Source organism: Aristolochia californica, unplaced genomic scaffold, assembly GCF_029961685.1.
Source record: "Aristolochia californica isolate CCGP_79_NKW_82.1479 unplaced genomic scaffold, dmAriCali1.0.hap1 SCAF_1, whole genome shotgun sequence".
In the NCBI taxonomy this organism is placed as follows: Eukaryota; Viridiplantae; Streptophyta; class Magnoliopsida; order Piperales; family Aristolochiaceae; genus Aristolochia; species Aristolochia californica.
This window is the reverse complement of record NW_027181770.1, coordinates 7,039,911-7,061,552: the sequence shown is the minus strand read 5'-3', so window position 1 is coordinate 7,061,552 and position 21,642 is coordinate 7,039,911. Positions and strand designations below refer to the sequence as shown.

The 21,642-nt window shown below is 40.8% G+C and overlaps 2 protein-coding genes and 1 pseudogene across 2 annotated transcripts; 2 read left to right on the top strand and 1 right to left on the bottom strand.

The window, feature by feature from the left end:
* Positions 1 to 6,076: 6,076 nt before the first annotated feature.
* Positions 6,077 to 9,402, bottom strand: LOC137945451 (uncharacterized; annotated as a pseudogene).
* An 809-nt stretch (positions 9,403 to 10,211) lies between these two features.
* LOC137944301 (lipoxygenase 6, chloroplastic) lies at positions 10,212 to 15,098 on the top strand. The gene is made up of 9 exons (XM_068789949.1): positions 10,212 to 10,833; positions 11,231 to 11,511; positions 11,605 to 11,842; positions 12,237 to 12,569; positions 12,672 to 12,757; positions 12,846 to 12,953; positions 13,070 to 13,374; positions 13,526 to 13,792; positions 13,951 to 15,098. Exons 1-9 carry the CDS (start codon positions 10,449 to 10,451, stop codon positions 14,708 to 14,710), a joined length of 2,763 nt encoding a protein of 920 aa, XP_068646050.1. The 5' UTR covers positions 10,212 to 10,448; the 3' UTR covers positions 14,711 to 15,098.
* Positions 15,099 to 16,125: 1,027 nt separating this feature from the next.
* Positions 16,126 to 17,376, top strand: LOC137945442 (protein STRICTOSIDINE SYNTHASE-LIKE 10-like). Its single transcript, XM_068791339.1, has 3 exons — positions 16,126 to 16,400; positions 16,503 to 16,772; positions 16,860 to 17,376. Exons 1-3 carry the CDS (start codon positions 16,126 to 16,128, stop codon positions 17,374 to 17,376), a joined length of 1,062 nt encoding a protein of 353 aa, XP_068647440.1.
* Positions 17,377 to 21,642: the final 4,266 nt, after the last annotated feature.

The window sequence follows — 21,642 nt, the reverse complement described above, 5'->3', positions numbered from 1 at the left end:
ATATTACCTTCCACGTATTACAATGCAACTGTCTCATTTGAATGAGAACCTTATGCGGTATATTTCTTTATGAATGAACTTTCATAATGCTCATTCGGGATCATCTTATTTTATCATTCTCTAAACATTATGTACAACCAAATAAGAGAAGACACAAATGAACTTAATGGAGTTTTTCATTGACAAAATTGCGATACAAACATAAAGGAATCTCAATTATAGAAATTATTTAATAGAACTGAGTCTCATATGTTCAACATGTCCCTTATAAACAACAGGTGGTGGACCTTTTGTCAACGGATCAACGATCATTAATCTAGTCCTGATGTGTTCCACAACCACATTGTTTGTTTTGACATGTTCTCGAATAGCTAAAAACTTTATGTCAATATGCTTACTATGACTTCCGCTCTTATTGTTCTTGGCCAAAAACACTGCTGCGGAATTGTCGCAATAAATCCTTAATGGCTTATAAATTGTATTAACAATTTCAAACCCTGAAATAAAACTCTTCAACCATATTGCTTGTGATGACGCTGCAAAACATGTTACAAACTCTGCTTCAGTGGTAGAAGTAGCAATCAAATATTGTTTTGCACTTCTCCAAAAAATGGTACCTCCAGCTAATAAGAAGACGTATCCCGATGTTGACTTTCTCGAATCATGGCAACCAACAAAATCAGAGTCTAAATATTCAATCACTTCCAGATGATCAGATCATCTATATGTAAGTTTGTAGCATTTAGTCCCCTGAAGGTATCACATGACTTTCTTTTTAGCTTTCCAATGGTCCAAACCGGGATTAATTTAATATCTACCCAACATTCCCACTGCGTATGCTATGTCAGGTCTTGTGCAAACCTGAGCATACATTAAATTCCCAACTACGGAAGCATATAGTATATTGTTCATTTGTTCCCTCTCTAAATTATTTCGTGGACCTTGTTCCAAACTTAATTTGTTATCTTTGACAATAGGTGCAACACCAGATGTGCAATTATTTATACGATATCTCTAGAATTTTGTTGATATAGGCTTCTTGAGACAATCCTAATGTCCCTTGGGATCTGTCTCTATCAATCTTTTTGTCTATGACATAAGCAGTTTCGCCCATATCCTTCATATCAAATTTCATCAAGAGAAATCGTTTAGCCTCATGAAGTAATCCTAAATCACTTGAAGCAAGTAGAATATCATCTACATATAGGACTAAGAAAATTATTTTGCTCTCACTGACCTTATGGTATATACATTGATCCATGATATTCTCCGTAAAACCAAATGAAGAAATAACATCATGAAATTTTAAACACCACTAACGGGAGACTTGTTTTAGTCCATATATAAATTTCTTAAGCCTACAAACCAAATGATCATTCCCCTCTGAAATGAAACATTCAGGTTGTTTCATGTAAACCTCTTCTTCTAGGTCTCCATTAAGGAAAACCGTTTTCATATCCATTTGATGTAACTTCATATCAAAATGAGCTACTAATGCCATGATTATTCAAAATGAATCCTTCTTTGAAATAGGAGAGAAGGTATCGTAATTCCTTCTTGTTGAGTAAATCCTTTGGTTACAAGTTTTACCTTATATCTTTCAATATTGCCTAAAGAGTTTCTTTTGGTTTTAAAAACTCATTTACAACCAATGGCCTTCCCCCCTTTAGGCAATTCAACAAGATCTCAGACTTGGTTTTTAGTCATTGAATTCAACTCTTCCTTCATGGCATCATTCCATAATGTGGATTTTTGTCCACTCATGGCATGTGAAAATGTAATAGAATCATCTTCAGTACAAATGTCCATGTCAGTCTCTTAAAAGTATACTTCATATTCTGAAAAGATTGCAGGTTTCCTAACTCTTGAAGATTTTTTTAATGGTACTTCAACATTTTTAGGTTAAAAATGTGGAGTAATTTGATCTATAGGAGTATCCTTATGATGAGACGATTCTTCAACTATTGGTTGTACTGTAATAATTGAATCCTGATGATTATCATGAACAACAACCAATCCATGAAAAGTTGTAGAAGCAGGTTGAGAACTTGTATGCTCCTCAAAAACTAAGTTTTGAGGTTGGCTACTACCACTAATCTCATCATTCCCAAGGAACCTTGCATTATTAGATTCGACAATTCTTGTCGAACAAGATGGACAATAATATTTGTATCCCTTAGACTTTTTCGCATAGGCAATGAAATGTCTATTGATTGTTCTAAAGTCTAACTTTGTCTCATGTGGATTTAAAAGTTGAACTTCAATTGGATAGCCCCAAACATATACATGCCTTAAACTAGGTTTCCAAACTTTCCATAACTCAAATGACATTTTTATGAACCGCCTTGGTTGGAACTAGGGGTGGCTTCAAACCGATCCGGCTCGTGAGCGGCTCGAGTTCGGCTCGGTTCGATTCGTTATCTCTCGAGGTCCAAAATCGGCTCGTTTAAATTAACGAGCCGAGCTCGACCGAAGCCAGGTTTGGTTCGTTGGCTCGCGAACCAGCTTGAGGTGAGTCGGGATTGGGGTCGGGATCGGGGTCGGGATCGGGATCGGGATCGGGATTGAGAGCGAGAGCGAGGGGGGGGGGGGGGCAATTTTTTCCTCCCCTTTTCACCGTCGAGCTCCTCCCGTTGACTGTTGTCGCCGCCTCTATTGCCGTCGATAGCTGCTCGTCGACCGCCTCTGTGGCCTTCCGTTCGATTTCTTCCTCTCCTCGTTGTCGTGTTTTCTTCGCCGCCGCGTCCGTCGTCGTCGCCTCAGTTTTTTGTAAACATTTTTCTAATTGAAAATTCTTATTAAAAAATCATATAATTTTCTAAGTAAGATTTTCATGCCAAGATGGGGTATAAAATTGTATAGAAAATTTTTGAATAAGTATTTAACAGTTGATACTGTAATACTTTTAGCATGAAGTAATTTTCATTGCAATTTTGTGTTTGACATTTTATTTGATTAAAAATGCATTGATAAGTATAATAATATATTAGATTGATTATTAATTTTTATTTATTTCCCTAAAAGAGGCAATAAGAGGTCCATTTAACTTTCGTAAGAAAAATTTAAAATATTTCTTGTAATTTTCTAATAAGTCACTAATAGTAATAGGTTTTTATTTAAAGGATTTATAGTTTTTACTTGGGTGATTGTAAATTGATATTGATATTTCATTTAATTTTGTTGCGTTTGATTATTGTATGGAGTTTCTTCATAATGTTATGCAGTGTATGGAGTATTCAGACTATTTTATGGAGTGTATGGAGTGTATAAACAATTTCATGGAGTGTTTATGGAATGTATAGGCAATTTTATGGAGTGTTTATGGAGTGTTTATGTAGGTATTATGTATATAGATTATGCCCAATTTTAAGTAGAGGTCATGCCGAATTTTATATAGGTATTATATACATAGATTATGCTCAATTTTAAGTAGAGGTCATGCCCAATCTTATACATTTATTATATATATAGGTTATGCCCAATTTTATGTAGAGGTCATGCCCAATTTTATGTAAAATGTATACATAATTTTATATATAATTTTTTTTATATATATTTTTTGAAAAATTTTAAATGTATGTTGAAGCTCGAGCTCGGCTCGAACTCGGTTAAAATTTTTGAGGTCGAGCTCGATAACAATTTTAGGATCGAGACGAGGTTCGGCTCGAAGCTCGATTCAAAATATTTAAATCAACCTCGGCTCGAACATAGGCAGGTTCAGGCTCGGCTCGGCTCGATGCCACCCCTAGATGGAACCTATTGAGTACATAGACTGCAGTTTTGAGAACTTCACTCCACAAAGACAATGAGATGTTAGAGTTATTTATCATACTCCTTACCATGTCCATTAATGTTTGGTTTCTTCTTTAAGCCACACCATTTTGAGACGGTGAGCCAAACATTGTGTATTATGGCACAATACATTGTTCCTCAAGAAACCTTGCAAAAGGACCAGACAATTATCCTCTTTAAGTGTACCTTCCATAATATTCATGACATCTATCTGACCTCACGATTTTGATTTGTTTGCTTAATTATTTTTCTACTTCTGCTTTATAGACCTTAAAAGCACTTAGTGCTTCACTTCTATCATAAGCCATATAGAGATATATATATCGTGCATGGTCATCAATAAAGGTAATGAAATACTTCTGACCATTGAAACATGCATTATAAGGACTTGAAATATCAGTGTGTATGATTTCTAAGACATCAGAAGTCTTCCTGACACCTTTCTTGTACTTATCGGTTTACTTGCCTTTGATGCAATCCACACATGTACCAAAATCAGTAAAATCAAGAGCCTCAAGGACTTCATCATTAACTAATCTTTTAATTCTATCAATGGAGATATGACTTAATCTCTTGTGCCATAACATGGAGGATTTCTCATTTATAAGATTCTCTTAATGCCAACTTTAATACCATGTATAGTTGTAAGATTGCAATTACATGTAGGTTTAAAAGAAGTTTGAACAATCCTTCTTCCAAAATGTCATTTCCAACAAGAAAATAGTCTTTATACAAATGAAGGAAATTTCCAAGGAAATTAAAACTGAATCCAAAGGGTGAAAGTCTGGAAACTGAGATAAGGTTTCTAGAAAAAGATGGAACATAGAATGTCCTTTCAAGGTGTAAGACAAAGCTAGTATTTAGGACAAGTCTGAAAGTTCCAACCGCCTCCACATGTGAACCCATCTTGTTTCCTGAATAAATTGAGCATTCACTTGGCATCGGTTTTCGTTGGTTCAAGAAATCCTATATGGTGTTGGCAACATGGATTATAGTACCAGAATCAATCCACCAAGTGTTATAAGAAGCATGAGTCATATTAGATTCAAAACACACTAAGGAACACATTTGGGTTATCAGGGTGTTTGCTAATGCCTTATCGGAATTCTCAAACTTTTCCTGAATAGCATGAAGATAATCCTTGGCTTTGGCACATTCAGGAACAGATCCACGAATAGTCTTCTCAATATGAGACTTAATAAACATCACAATCGATTGGATCTCTCTCAAAGTTCAAATGATGTTTTCTCAATTTGGGTACTGGATTCAGTGGGTTTCAGAAGTTCATCAATTCTAAGTGCCAAGTCAAGATCCATGCACTTTAATGATAGGAGAAGTTTCTCCTTCCACTCAATATAATTTTCTCTATTTAGGGGAACAATAGAGGAATCAAATTTTGGGACAGACAAAGTTTGAAGAGCTGCAAAAAGTAGACAACAAGTTTACTAAACATGTAATGAAGCCAAATTCTGAATATTTACCCATGTAAATAATCCAAACAAATAAATCAACTGATCATTATAATATTTCCTGTGGGCTTAGATTATAAAACAGATACGATTTATGTCTCTTTATGATGGAACCAAGAAATTTGTTTGTAAAAGAATATTCTAGGCTGGTAGGGAATCTAGAAATTTTTTTTAAATATTTCTTTCCCATCCTGATTAATCACGTAAATATAACATTTACCCTATCAGGCGTTAAATTATTATATCCCCATGATTAATCATAATTTTTTATGCCATTAACTTTATGTGACTAAACTTAATGTCACGAGATATTTGTATAATTAAGAATGTTGTGGTAATTATTTAATTATCTAAATATGTACTAAAAATATGACATAAAAATAATTGACTAAAATGAATGTTAATTAATAATTCCTATATTTATTCAAATGTATACCAACAATGGAAAATTGTCGACGGATGGGTCACTTAGGGTTCAAGTCCTTGTTTGAGTTTTATGAGAGAAGAACATTTTATTTTCTTCGTGTAAAAATCCGACCACAGTTTTCATTTTTCCTGGCAATTTATCTATCAACCGAAGTTGCTTCTATTACGGTCCCAGATCTGACACATGGATTCTTTGGGAGGATCTACAATCTGCCACGGGTTATGGGTCTTCCAGGCATTACCTCAGGGATAATAGGAAGACATGGAGAAGACGAAAACGAAAGATCAAACCTAAGGGAAGCTTGAAAACCCTAAAGCTCGTTGAGGAGAACTATAAGCCTCTTTACTCTAGATTTAACCTAATTCTTAATACTTCAATGCTTCTGTTTCTCATTAGTCTTACCCCTTAAATAGGGTTCACCCGGTTAGGGTTTACAATAAAATATTCCAAAAATACCCTATGACCTAAAACTGAAATAAAATAAAGTAAATTAAATAAAACAACTAAAATAATAATATTATTGCATGCATAACATTACACCCCCCTGGAAGAACGAGCTTGTCCTCAAGCTCGAAAGTAGGGTTTCTATGTCGCATCTCCACCTATGCCCAATTAGCATCCACAATCGCTATGTTTGCTCTCTGGACGCCCAAAAACTGGTCCATTTCCTCTAGGATTTTTTTTTCAATTGTAGGAAGGCGTGCCGAACGTCGCTACATCTCGCCCTACAACAAAGTTGTCCTCCCTCAGTCCTAGACTGGTGTACAACAATCCCTCACGGCGGCCCCCCATTGGCGAAGTGGCACTGCCTAGCCATTGCCAGCATGGCAGCAATAACATCATGACCAGCCCCTTGGGAAGGAGTAGACTCAGCCCCACATACCCCCTCCAGTGGCTGCACCTGGACACACTCAGAGGCCTGAAACCATAACAGACAACAGGATCAGCACGGTGACGTGGTATGGTTGGGAGAACTGAATCGGCAAGTAACTTTACTGCACTAGGAAGACGGCATGGGTTTCCCTCATCCCCAACATCAGCAGAAACCCCAACATTGCATGAATCTAACCAGGTTGTCCTCAAAATTCCAGACAGCCCAAGTTGTTGTTCACTGTCCTGAATTACAGCGAACAACTCATCATACGTACAGTCCATGGTATTTGAGATCTCTACCGCTGCTATTGGAAGCAATTTCTGATGAAATTGGTTATGAAGTTCCAAAGTCATAGCGGAGTGATGAAAGGAGACCACCATGTTGCCTGCAACAGCAGCAGCAATTTGAAATTGCATCATTCTCTCACAAGACCCTAACCCATTAAGCACTGTATCAGCGGAAGGACCTTGGCCATAAAATAGTTGCTGTCCCAAACCTAGAGCACGAGCAGCAACTGTAGGTGGAATAGCAACTGCATCATCTTCATCCTCATCCCCATCAATATCCTCAAACTCGTCACCCTTCTGGCTTGCTTGTTCTTCTACAGCTGGAATATTTGTGGCGTTTTCTAAAAGTGTTTCGTACTGCTTTTTGCTATTGGCTATGAGGTCACTCACTTCATTTTCTGAAGGCATCCTTATCTGAATCACCTTTCCATCAGTGCCCAGTGCATCAAGCTTGGCACCTCCACCTAGCAATAAACATACATGTAAGTGCCTCTCGGGCCTTGTCCATGATCCTTCAACTTTGGAAACCTTTACTGTGACAACTAAGGATTGTAGGTCAGCAACATAATATGTGAAGACATATTCTCCTTTACTAAATCCATATCCATCCCCATCATCTTCAAAGAGACCTTCTGTTCTCCCAGTTTCATCTTGCAACTGTAGAGTGGGTAAGTCAGGATGTGGGTCATCAAAATCAAAACTCATCCAAATGCCCCTAGGAAACTGCTGTAGGAGTTGATGCGATCCTTTCTCAGGTGTAGTGCTGGAACATATTAAAAGTGGACTAAGTAGAAAGGAATTTTCAATTTTCCTCAAATTTGGATCTATTGGATCTGCAAAGAATGTAGGAGTTGGAACGGGATTACCCTTGGTATGCGCCATAAAAAAAAGAGTATATAAGTGTGGCAGGAAGCGGTAGCGTCTCAGTAATGCCAGATGACATACTTTTGCACATTCTTCTCCAAAAGACCAGGGCTCATCACTTTCAGAAATGCCCACAACAGAAAGGAAACAAAGCACCTAAGCCCATCCATCTTCCAAATAATTTAGGTGTTGCATTCGCAGCAAAACCACCAATATCGGGTCCTGATAATGGTTGACCACTGAGACACAACAAAAGTACCATGGATAAACTCATATGTAAGTGGTCCCAGTGTGACAGATTGTCTCTAGTCCATGTTGTAGCATACCTTTGTCTACCTACAAATCCAGCTCTAGTGAGAACAAAGGGACGCTTTTCACTTGTAACAATCTTCATTCCTTCATATGTTCACCTTGCCATCAACAAACCATAAACATTATGATGATGTGAGTGATCTTGAAAACCACCAAGATCAACATCTCCTCTGTGAACGTTACTCTCAAGCATTGTTTTAGTGACAGTCTTAAAAATAGCAGGCTCATTCATATCATTCCATATACCATCAACACCATTTGCAATGAAGTCTTTAACCAACTTTGCCCACCATGAACAAAATTTTTCTTGTGTAAAATCAGAGAAAACACCTTGTCCAGGCCATACTTCCCCAATATATGGTCAGCAGTCAGCTTGTTGAACCCACACATTATTCTCTGTACCACTATCATATACAAAATAACCTTCCTCATGTTTTATTCCTGGGTCCAACATCCAGATTGCTTTGAAGCCATCACTGCTAAGGTCATTCACCAAAGTCTCTTGGATCCAAATCACTGCTTAGCAACTTCAGGTACCCACCACCACAATCCAGCCTCTGCTCATGCTTAACAAAAAATTGAACATTTTTGTGCTCCTCCACAGAAAAACAAAGTCCCCCCCAAAAAATTTTCTGAGCCACACTGAGGTTCACGGCAACAGAAAAATAAAACAGCCACTATTCAATTTTTATTCTCCTTCCAGTAATCCCCCAAAAAAATGTCTCTTGCATTGCAGAGACTTCATCACACAGCAACACGAATTTGGTCTTCTGACCGCAAGATTGAATGGAAAAATGAGGTTGTCGAAACTTACCCCACCCAATTTGGAAATTGGGTTCCCTCTGTTTTGCCGAGAGGGGGATTGCCAGTGGGAAGTGGTGGCCGGAAGTCACATCCCACCGGACATGTTTCCAACGGCGCCGACGGAGCCTCCTCCGTGTCCGGTGGCGAATGGCAGCCCTTTGGGGTTTCACCGCTTGTGTCCCAGTCAAAATAGTCGCCGGAAGATATTCCTTCTCCAGTTCGGGATGGTGTTCTGCTTGCCGTGAGTCGTGTTGGTGTGATTTCGGATTTAAGGTCTCCCCCAATTTGACCAACGCCGACGATGTGGTAGCAGAAAACCCCCCCTATTTTCCCAAATCGTTGTTGTCGTTCGGCTTTGGATTTCCATGCGCGGAAATCTTGATTTTTTGTGATGCCAAGCGTCTCTGCTCATCCGGATCCGAGATTGTCCCCAAAACTTCCACAGAGGTTTCCGCTGGTAGACTGGACGAAGTGGTTAATTTGGTAGCCATTTTCCCGTCCGAGACTGTTTCTCGATCGACTACCTCTTGTTGCATCGTTGGAAAAAAATACTTCATCCAGTTCGTACGCCATTTTTGTATTCTTTCCGCTGCAATGCCTACTGCAGCCATTTCTCTGATTTGTCTCTGCATCGCCATCCATGGGTTTGCTTGGCTCATCGTCTTCCCGCTGTGATACCAGTTGTTACGGTCCCGGATCTGACACATGGATTCTTTGGGAGGATCTGCAATCTGCCACGGGTTATGGGTCTTCCAGGCATTACCGCAGGGATAATAGAAAGACATGGAGAAGACGAAAACGAAAGATCAAGCCTAAGGGAAGCTTGAAAACCCTAAAGCTCGTTATGGAGAACTCTAAGCATCTTTACTCTAGATTTAACCTAATTCTTAATACTTCAATGCTTCTGTTTCTCATTAGTCTTACCCCTTAAATAGGGTTCACCCGGTTAGGGTTTATAATAAAATATTCCAAAAATACTCCTATAAATAAAATATTCTAAAAATACCCTATGACCTAAAACTGAAATAAAATAAAATAAATTAAATAAAACAACTAAAATAATAATATTATTACGTGCATAATAGCTTCATGATTCGGAATTGTTCTTTAACTGTTTATTTTTAAGCAATTAAAAGGAAATAAAAAGTAAAGAACTTCGTTCGAAACTAAAAAACAAGGGGAGTTAGCGAAATATAAAATGAGAAAATGAAAATGAATATTTTTTTTATGAAAGTGCATTTTCATGTCTACGTGTTGAGAGAATTCCGTCACAAATACGATTCGTGTATTCTCCATGAGACAGATGCGAGGGCGATGGATAAAAGCAGAGGTTTGCCAAAGATCGATGAAATCGGGAGAGAGGGTGTGTCGGAAACGTCGAGACAGAGTAAATGAAAGTGAACCTACACTCGTTTTACACGGACTGAGTGAACTTTCACTTTCGCATCCACTAACAGACCCAAAAGTCTTCGGCTCTGTGAAGTGCCGGTGAGTAATTAAATACTAGTTTCTCCTGTCTGTACTCGCCTCTCCACCAGGCAAACGGGATTTTCTCTCTTCAGTGGGATTTTCTTCTTTGAAACTTCCTGGATTTGCTTTGAGTTATTGAGATTGCTGAGATGTTACCAGCTCGGCCACCTCTCTGCAAATCAGAGACTACTCCTGCTCTTCAGTTCAGCATTTGTATACGTACCCACGACAAAAATGGGGGGATCAAGCCGACCCAAGAGACACGATTCCGATCCCGGCGACAAACAGCTCGACCAATCCGAGCAGTTATCAGCAGCGGCGACCAAAGCGTAGGAGCGACCACCACCACCACCTTGTCCGGCTCCGGCGTATCCCGAACATCGCCATCGGATATCAATGTCAAGGTGGTGATCACAATCAGGAAAAAGATGAAGGAGAAACTGAATGACAAGATTGAGGAAAGCTGGGAGTCATTCGTTAATGGAATTGGTCAGGGGATCATGGTCCAGCTTGTCAGCGAGGAGATTGATCCAGGTTAATGTGCCAATAGTAAATAATAACTTATTCAAAGGATTCGTTTTGTCTCACTTTTTTGCGCTTAGAGGGTCTTCAAATTTCATCACTTTTTGTTTTCTGTAGCAATTAAATACAAATTCTTTTTCAGCTTTCAGTAGTTTATTGAAGATAGTTTGCTTTTCTGGAAGATACTGAATCACTGATTTGTTTGTTTCCGTTGCACACAAGTTTATTTTATCTGAAAATTTACTTCTTTTCTATTTTTCTTTTTCCTTCTAGCTTCACTCTCCTCGTCTGGTTTTCTGTCGGACCTTTTCTGTCAGCTAAAATTTATGTAATTCTTTGAATTTGTGAATTATGATATCTTATTTTAGTTGTAGGCTGTAGAATAACTTATCTTGCTGTTCTATTTCAGTAACCAAAGTAGGGAAAAAAAGCGCAGAAACTGCTGTCAGAGGTTGGTTTTCAACTTCACCAAACCATCGATATATTGTCATGTATACGGCAAATCTCACAGTTCCATCTGGTTTTGGTCGACCTGGGGCCATTATAGTCACTAATCTGCAACCCAAGGAGTTTTACTTAATGGAAATTGTATCATATGGCTTTAGTGACGGGCCAGTCTTCTTCCCTGCAAATTCATGGATCCACTCACGGAATGATAACCCTGACAGTAGGGTTATATACAGCAATCAGGTAAAAAGAAGGATGAGAAACACTTCGAATGTTTTCTACTCAAGAGATTATTATCAGTCCTGTTGCTGAGCTTCTTATTCCTGCTTTCTGTAGTCATATCTACCCTCCCAAACTCCAAGTGGTTTAAAAGAACTCCGTGCTGCTGAGCTGGTTAGCCTTCGTGGGAATGGAAGAGGTGAACGCAAAAAATTTGACAGAATTTATGATTATGCTTGTTATAATGACTTGGGCAATCCGGACAAGGATGAAGATCTTGCAAGGCCAGTTCTGGGTGGCGAAGAGCGGCCTTATCCTAGGCGGTGTCGTACTGGTAGACGTCCATGCAATTCAGGTTTGTAAAGTCTGATCTCATGAAACCCTCAATTTCATTCCTGTCTTTCATTGTGCAAAACAACTAAAGATTGTGAGGTAGCAAGTCAACAGTATGGGAGCTTTTTGTTCTCAACCATTAATGCCTTATTTGGTTACAATTTAAAGCGCTTTTGTTGCGTATTCTTGACCAACCAGCCTTGTAAATAGTGAAACAGGGCCTCAAAATTTTCCAGAGCTTACTTATTTCAATCTGTATCATTTTTGTATAGGTTCATATAATGTAATACATTTCAATTGTTTTCTCTCTTTCTTGAAGAAATTTCAAATTGATATGTTTAGACAAATATCATGTTCAAAGATATCTAGAGCTGATCACAGCTTTCTTCACAACTCTCTGTTTCTACTGTTTGCAGATCCTTTTTCAGAGAGTAGACTAAACAAGCCTCATCCAGTATATGTCCCTCGGGATGAAACATTTGAGGAAACCAAGCAGGCCACCTTCTCGGCTGGAGCCTTTAAAGCATTGCTCCATAATTTAGTGCCTTCTCTTGTTGCTGCCCTCTCCAGTTCTGACAATCCATTTCAGTGTTTCACTGAAATCGACCAACTGTACAAGGATGGTGTTGCTTTGAAGCTTGAAGAATCCAAGAATATTTTTAGCAACATGTTGCTGCCGGCCATGATGAAAAAAGTTGTCAGTGCAGGCGAAAGTATGCTCAAGTATGAAACTCCTGCCATAATATCAAGTATGCAACCTGGGCTTAGCTTTTAAATTTCAAATTTTTTTGTACTGCAATTTGAATTGTTTGGGGTTCACTGATCCACCCTTATTGGACATCAATTAATAGGAGATAGATTTGCATGGTTGCGTGACAATGAATTCGCCAGACAGACTTTGGCTGGTGTCAACCCAGTGAACATTGAGAGACTGCGGGTACTTAACTGTGATTTTTCTTTGTCAGTTGATCCATACTCTGCTTCTGCAAGTATTTGATCATTATTATGTTGCCTGGATTTTGCAGGAATTCCCAATTCGTAGCAAATTGGATCGTTCTGTTTCTGGATCTCCAGAGTCTGCTTTAACAAAGGAATGCATCGAGCAAGAATTGAATGGGATGAGTGTTGAAGAGGTACAACTTAATGCATGTCTAACATCATTTCTCTGTAATGCATACTGTTTGTATGTGTATCTGTGCCGAATCACCTTCTGGCCTTTAACTTTGTGATACATCGATGATGCATGCAGGCAATTCAGAATGGAAGGCTATACATTCTAGATTACCATGACTTGCTCCTGCCTTTTATCAAGAAGATGAATGCCTTGAAAGGGAGGAAGGCTTATGCTTCCAGGACAATCTTCTTCCTTCCACAAAACTCGGATTCTCTCAGGCCAATTGCTATTGAGCTCAGTCTTCCACCAACTCCTTCATCACCAGAGTCCAAACGCGTGTACACTCACGGCCATGATGCAACATCATACTGGACTTGGAAGCTCGCTAAGGCTCATGTTTGTTCAAACGATGTCGGGGTCCATCAGCTAGTCAACCACTGGTAACTGAACTCAAATAATCAAATATTGCCAATATGGTCTAGGGTACCCCTCCTGGACTGTCCATGACCCATAATTCGTTTGACTGACAATCTCAATACAATTTCTTCATCCAATGGACTTTCTGAAAATTGGCTACTTGTTTCTTCTCAGGTTGCGAACTCATGCTTGTATGGAGCCTTACATTATCGCCAGTCACAGACAGCTAAGCTGCATGCATCCTATCTACAAGTTGCTTCATCCACATATGCGGTACACCATGGAAATAAATGCTCTGGCACGACAGAGCTTGATAAACGGTGGGGGAATAATTGAGTCATGTTTCAGCCCAGGAAAGTATTCTTTGGAGGTGAGCTCTGCTGCATACAAGAGTAACTGGCGATTTGACATGGAGGCACTACCAACTGATCTGATTCGGAGGTAATCTTCCAGCTTACTGCCTGGATTGTGTTTGAAGAGCCAGTACCTAAACCCATCTTTTCATTAACAACGTATATCCATGTTTAGAGTTGCAAATAATCTTTTTCATTGCTTCAAAAAAATTGGCCCCAAAACAACACTGTTCTATTCATATACAGGGGAATGGCAGTGGAAGATCCTTCGAAGCCTGGCGGCGTGAGACTCCTGATACAGGACTACCCATACGCAGCAGATGGACTTCTCATCTGGGAAGCCATTAAAGACTGGGTGGAATTCTATGTGAACCGTTTCTACGAAGAACCCAACAGTGTGGCATCAGACCACGAGCTTCAAGCATGGTGGGACGAGATAAAAAACAAAGGACACCCCGATAAGAGGAACGAACCTTGGTGGCCTAAACTTAAGACCAAGGAAGATTTATCGGACATTTTAACCATCATGATCTGGACTGCATCTGGGCAGCATGCCGCCATTAACTTCGGCCAGTACCCATTTGGAGGGTACGTGCCAAATCGCCCAGCTCTGATGAGGAAGTTCATTCCACGGGAAGGCGAACCAGATTACGCCAAGTTTTTACAAAATCCGCAGCAGACTTTTCTATCTTCAATCGCAACCCAGCTCCAGGCGACCAAAGTGATGGCAGTGCAAGACACCCTGTCGACCCATGCGCCGGACGAAGAGTACCTGGGTCAGCTCCACCTAACGCACGCACGGTGGACTGATGATCAGGAAATTCAGCAGGCGTTCAAGAGGTTCTCTTCGAGATTGGAAGAAATAGAAGAGATTATAAATGAGAGGAATAGAGACACTCGTTTGAAGAATAGAACTGGGGCAGGTGTTCCTCCCTATGAGTTGCTTCTTCCTTCTTCGGGACCTGGGGTGACTGGCCGAGGGATACCAAACAGCATTTCCATTTGAAATTGTGGCAAGGTTGCTCAGAGATGTCTGTAGTCTCACTCGAACATCTCATCTCATCAAGGGTAAGTTTAATTTAGTGAAAAAAATATATATTAATTGTGAGCAAAAATTTTTTTTAGTAAACTGCGCAAAAAAAAAAAAAAAAAAAAAAAATCATTTGACAGTTTAAATCATTTAGTAAATAAATTGGAATGAACTATGACGCCCGCTGTCTTGGCATTCATGATTCATCCTCGGTTTTTTTGGTACAAGATACAGAAGATGAAGATGAGATCATCTCACGTTGTTTCACTTTAAATCATTAGTCAAGTAGGTTTGGCTTAATGCCATCCCTACTCACGGTTGCCCCTAGACACTCGCATATTTGCAACCAGGTAACCAACAGATAAAAAATGTTTAATCCCTTAGTTTTCAGCACTCTGGCTTGACCTAACCTCAGATATCTGTTCTCCAAGTCATCCCAACAGCAAATTCCATTGCATTGGCCATCATTGTCTTCAACTCTCCCTATTCACAGCTGCCCTACCCCTGCCTCCGGCGACGTTCCCCTCTCAGCGGCCTCACAGACTCTCTCCCTTTCCACAAATCTTCCCCCATCGACACCTCTACCACCCGCCCTCATCCAACTTTGATACCACCTTTCGCCTCTCCTACGCCAAATTCTTCAATCGCTCCGAATGTCTAATGGTGTCTCTCCGAAACCTGAGGCCTTCCCACTCCAATACCGGTTATGTGGCCTTTGTTCTCTCTCTTTTCCTTTTATCTCCCTGTTCTTTACTTCTCTTCTCTCCCTCCAATCCTCGCGCCACTTCTGTCGACATTTCCTGCCAAATCCATCTAACGAAACCCGCCATCTAACTAATATTAGCTGTGATTAATAGTATGTGGTTGCTCGCACCAACGAATTTCAAAATTCATCGAAAATTTTTTTCCTGTTTTTTCAATTTGAAATTGGGAGAAAACATTTTTCAGCCAAATATGAAATTTGTTGGGAAAGGCCTTTCCCAGCAAATTGCAAATGACTAGAAACCCAAAGTGATATTCTTTCTATCAATGGCACCAGATTTTTTATTTTCGGAAGGCGTTTTTTAGCACCGTAAAAAGCCCACACTAGGCTGGAGGATGTGCGGAGTACCTCCTGTATACTAATCACACTCCGAATAGGAAACTTCATCGGAGTTTATAGTTTCTACTGATTTACAGTAAAAGTGGATCTTCATTAATAGTAAGTCATGTTGGATTGCGAGTATGAGAGACTGACACGAAGGAAGAAGATGACTCCTCAGAGTAAGCTTCTTCGTTAACAACTAGGAAACTCAAATTAGGAAAGCAGGTCAGAGGTTCGTGGTTATAAGTATAGGTGACATCATCGGCTTCTTCCTCCATGTACAATCCATCTGTTCGGTACACAAATCATGGCTGCTTCAAAGTTTGGATTAGTTCCACTGTTGCTACTACTTGTCATCTCCTTCTCCAAGATCCCTCTCCCGGCTTGCAGTCGCCCTGCTCCGGGGCCTTGGCCTTCTCAAAGATATTCTCGCATTGACCTTCCTCCGGGAGTGACTGGCCCTGAGACCGCAGCTTTTGACACCGCGGGAGGCGGTCCTTACACCGGCGTCTCCGACGGAAGAATCCTCAAATTCGTCCCTAATAGCGGCTGGGTGGACTTCGCCACCACTACTCAGAACAGGTTCGTAGACTCGAAGATTCCGCGTGTTTTTTCCTTTCCTGTGGGTCGCGCACAGGCATCTGTACTTACGTACTGATGGGTTCCTTCTTTATCTTTGATCAGGACGAAGCAAGTTTGCGACGGGAACCATGATCCTCAACTGGAAGCGACGTGTGGAAGACCACTGGGTCTTCGGTTCAACAGCGATACTGGCCGTCTCTTCATCGCTGATGCCTATCACGGTCTTCTTGAGGTTGGACCCAGTGGTGGATTAGCCACCCAGGTTGCAAGAGAAGCTGAAGGGGAACACTTCCGCTTTACCAATGGCTTGGACATCGACCAACAGAACGGCATCGTTTACTTCACAGATTCAAGCACTCAGTACCAAAGATGGTATGTACAGTCTCCTCTTCCCCTCGCCACCATTAATCCCTTCCTCACTCTTTGTCGAGAAGAACTAACGAGCTTCCTTTATTACAGGGAGAACCAGTTGATCGCAGTAACAAGTGACAAGACGGGGAGATTGCTGTCGTACAACCCAAGAACGAGAGCCGTGAGGGTGTTACTCAGAGGCCTCGCCTTCGCCAATGGGGTGGCTCTCAGCGGAGACAACTCCTTCCTTCTTGTAGCCGAGACCAGCCTTTTCCGAATCGTCCGTTACTGGCTTTCCGGTCCCAGAGCAGGGACTCACGAAGTCTTCGTTAACGTGCCTGGATCTCCTGACAACCTCAAGAGAAACTCGAGAGGCGAGTTCTGGATCACCACCTCCTGGGGTTGGGAGCAGAAATGGGCGATGCCCTCGCCGCCCTCAACATTTGAGTCGTCTCCTACAGGCCGCATCGTTGCAATGAAGTTCAGTGAAGACGCAAGGCTTCTAGGGGTGATCGGCGACAATGATTTGGGAGGCATGGTGGAGGTCAGTGAAGTCGAAGAAAGAAATAATATGCTCTGGATTGGCTCCGTCGTCGTCCCTTACGTCGGACTAGTTACGCCCTAGAGATGAGAGTTGAAGTGTTCTTTGCTATCAGCAGCTGTAGCTTTTGATTTGATTTTGCTTTACTGCTTGTGTTTGTGAATATTAAAATTGAAGCGATTGATAAAGATTCAAATTCCAGTCTATTCGACTGGTCATTCATTCCATCGACTCAAATCTACCGAAATCAAATGTTCTTAGATTTATGCAACTAGCCTTTATGGGTAAACATTTCAACAATATTGATTGATTATTTGTGTCGATCATTCCACGCACATGAAGTTAATCGGTGATAACTCAGAGAATTCAATTTTACTTTCGTCTTCTTACCAGTTCTTCTGGAAAAAAATCGGAAGCCATTTTCCCTGTTTTCTTATAAGACTGGAGTTGATATATATAATTTGTTTCCTTATCAATGATAAGCAGACTTTAACCTTGCAAGTAGCATCCTAGAGAAAGCAAACCTAGCCATGGAACCAGCAAAAAAAGTAACGATGGACAAGGCTACGATGCTGGTGAAGAGGATAGAAATTCTGATTTCTTGCCACTTATCTCTCATATCAGATTATATTTGCTCTATCATAGAAATAGCTGCTTCTCTTATCTCTCTTCAATAAGCTGCCTCTTTTTGTTTAATTTATGACCACTGATTCCAATTTGTAAAGTGTAGACGTAGTAAATTGAGCTTGTCATGCACATCAGATTATGCTTTCACCTTCTCACTATTTTCTAGTTGCTTGGGATTGTAGGGTTTGGTGAATACACATAAACTGATATGGCCACATGAAGAAGACCACGAAGGTAGAGCCGGACATGGCTAAGGCCGTTGGGTAGTGGGATAGTGGTTTAACAGTTATTAATTAGTGTTTATTCAGTTAATTTTAATGGGTTAATCAGTTCTTTGATCGTGGGAGGTTATTTCCTTTTTCAGAGTCGTGGGTAGTTTCTTGTATATATAGCCGGGATGAAATGTAATAGAGATATATGTGATTAATCCTAAAATTTATCTTCCTTACTCCGTCTTATCCTTCTCCGTTCATATATTCTTCTTCATCTTAAATTTTTGTATTAGTGGTATCAGAGCTGTTACGACTCTGGGATTCCAATCTGTAAGTTCCTTCCTCTGTCTCTACGTCTCTCTCTGTCAACGCTCTTCAATTTTCCTAACTCTCCTTCCATTCTTCCCGTCTTTCCAAAACTCGGAATAATCTTCCCTAATTCTCCTTCCGCTCTTTCCGTTTTTCCAAACTGTTGTCGCTGCTTCCTTTCAAACCTCTCTGTTCCAAAATTTGTTTTTTTTTTGTTTTGGTGCCCTCCGACGCAGCTTCTCTTCCAAGTCGTATTGACCTCTGCAGTGAATCTTCCCTTCGATCTCGCTGTCAATAACCGTCGCCGAGAACAATTCCGAAAATCGAAGTTACAGCAGCCTTCCCTCTGTCGTTGGAAAGAAATTCCGAAATCAGAGAAAATCTCTGCTCGAGAAGAAATTTCGAAATCAGAGGAAATCTCTGTTCGGGAAGAACTTTCAAAATCAGAGGAAATCTCTGTTTGGGAAGAAAATTTGCAACCACCGACTTCCTCAACGCTGTCGTTGCCGCTGCTGGGACTCGAGCTCTGCGACTGAAGAGTCATCGCCTCTTCGCTGCTACCGTTGCTTCTGAGAATCAGACCCATAGATCTTCCTCAACGCTACCGAAATCGTCGTTGCCTCCTCGTTGTTGCCGTTGCCGTTACCGTTGTCAGTACTAGAGCTGGCCACAACCGAGATGCATCCAATTACAGAACTAAGGTACCGAAGCTGAGAACTTAGGTAAAAAAAAAAAATTATTGCTGATATTGGCGTTGCCGCAAACCAAAGCAAAAAAAAATAAAAATAAAAAAATCTCTGGTCTCAACCATGGATACTCGCAGCAAAACGCATGCAGAATTCCGCAACGAGGTCAATGAAATTTTGGCATGGCACGAGTCAAGTTTTGATTAGGTGAACACCACCTTAGAAACGATGTTAACCGAATTCCAAGCTCTTTGAGCCTTCCGCAGCCCAAACACTAGCTCTTCTGACATCAATCCCTTTGCACGTGATGAATCTTTTCACCCACATACTTCTCGTCCAAACACTCGAAATGACCATTCGCATCAAAACCTTAAGTTATCCTTCCCGAAATTTAACGAAGACGACCCAATTGGATGGATTTACAAGGCAGAACAATACTTTGACTTCAAAAACAATGCACCAGAAGTCCAGGTTCAGCTCGCCTCTTTCCACTTAGTAGGCGTCGCCCTGCAATGGCACAGGTGGTTAACGAAGTTTCGCTGACCACTCACATGGGAGGAGTTCACCAAAGTTGTACAACTTCAATTTGGTCCAACCGATTATGAGGACCCATCCGAAGCTCTGAATCTGCTTAAACAAACCACAACCGTAGCAGCTTATCAAGAAGTTTTTGAAAAGCTTTCTCACCAGGTGGACGGTCTGCCCGAAAGGTTCCTTATAGGTTGTTTTATTGCAGTACTGTGAGACGATATTCGCATAGATGTTAAGATTAAACAACCTCGCACCTTGGCAGATACAATAGGAGTAGCTCTGCTAATCAAGGAACGAAACCAGCTACAGAGGAGACCAAACTAGCAACTCCGGTCTCAGTCAACTTTTACACCAAAGGCCTCACCAAATTCAATCATTGGTGTGTTAGGACCTCCACCGACCCAGCGCATACACCAAAGCTCCAATCCTCATCCGACAACCTTCCGTTGTATCACTAACCAAGAAGCCCGAGAACTTCGAGAGAAGGGGTTATGCTATTATTATGACGAGAAGTTCGTTCCAGGCCGAACGACCACAATTATTTATGATCGAGGATTCACCCCATACGGGCATCAAAGATGTGGAGGACGATCAACCAGAACCAGACTCTCATGAAGTTTTACCTGAAATTTCTTTTCATGCTATTGCAGGTACCGAACACCCACAAACGTTACACGTCCTTGGAAAATTGAAAAACAAAAATGTAACGGTGTTGATAGATGGTGGCAGCACTCATAACTTCATTGATCAGGCCATTGTCTTGAAGTTTGGGTTACCGGTATTGCAAGATAAGAAACTCCAAGTCATGGTTGCTAATCGAGAGAAGAAAGAATGTATTGGCCAATGTCGAGTGCTCACTCTCACCATTCAAGGATTTTTCGTCACCACCAACTATTATATTCTTCCGGTCGCGGCATGCCAGTTGGTATTGGGAGTACAATGGCTTGCAACTCTTGGACCCATCCAGACAGACTACAAGCAGTTCACCATGCAATTCAACATGGCGGGAACCTTCCACACATTTCAAGGATTGAGACGGACTGGCATAGAAGCCTTAATCAACAAAGAATTCAATGGGTTACAAGGCACGGGAATATTTTTTCAAATAATTCCTTCAAACGGCGGCAACAACCAATCAACTTCTTACCCTCCTGAGATGGGCCGCCTACTCGCTCAATACTCTCAAGTGTTTGAAATACCATCCAACTTACCTCCAAGGCGCTCACATGACCATCATATTCCATTGCATCCGACAGCGGGACCAGTCAGTGTGCGGCCATATCAGTACCCTTATTACCAGAAAATTGAGATAGAGAAAATGGTAAAAGAGCTTTTGCACTCTGGTCTGATACGACCAAGCCACAGCTCATACTCGTCTCCAGTTCTGTTAGTAAAGAAAGCAGATGGCACTTGGCGATTTTGTGTGGATTACCGTGCTCTCAACGACATCACGGTTAAAGATAAGTATTCAATTCATATCATTGATGAATTATTAGATGAGCTTTACGGCGCGAAATTTTACTCTAAATTAGATTTACAGTCTGAATATCATCAATTTCACGTGCGAGAAGAAGATATTCCTAAAACCGCCTTTCGAACACAAGAAGGGCATTATGAGTTTGTGGTTATGCCATTTGGACTCACCAACGCCCCAGCAACCTTCAAAGGTCTCATGAATGATTTATTTCGTGTTTATCTCCGGCAATTTATTTTGGTTTTCTTTGATGATATCCTCGTATATTCGAAGTCATGGGAAAAACACCTTACACATCTGCAAATTGTTCTACAAATATTATCAACTAACAGTTTCTTTGCAAAGGAGTCGAAATGCCAATTCGGAGTTTCACAGGTCGACTACTTGGGTCATGTAATCTCTGAGCAAGGAGTATCGGTGGATCCAGCCAAAATTCAAGCTGTCTTGGAATGGCCAACACCAACTACAGCCAAAGGGGTCCGGGGGTTTCTCGGGTTAGCAAGTTACTACC

Excerpts from the sequence above, each read along its gene's own strand:
- LOC137945442 (XM_068791339.1), top strand. The coding sequence starts at position 16,126 with ATGGCTGCTTCAAAGTTTGGATTAGTTCCACTGTTGCTACTACTTGTC. Across the intron at positions 16,401-16,502 it reads GCCACCACTACTCAGAACAG|GACGAAGCAAGTTTGCGACG; the intron begins GTTCGTAGACTC and ends ATCTTTGATCAG. Across the intron at positions 16,773-16,859 it reads AGCACTCAGTACCAAAGATG|GGAGAACCAGTTGATCGCAG; the intron begins GTATGTACAGTC and ends CCTTTATTACAG.
- LOC137944301 (XM_068789949.1), top strand. The coding sequence starts at position 10,449 with ATGTTACCAGCTCGGCCACCTCTCTGCAAATCAGAGACTACTCCTGCT. Across the intron at positions 12,758-12,845 it reads TGAACATTGAGAGACTGCGG|GAATTCCCAATTCGTAGCAA; the intron begins GTACTTAACTGT and ends TGGATTTTGCAG. Across the intron at positions 12,954-13,069 it reads ATGGGATGAGTGTTGAAGAG|GCAATTCAGAATGGAAGGCT; the intron begins GTACAACTTAAT and ends TGATGCATGCAG.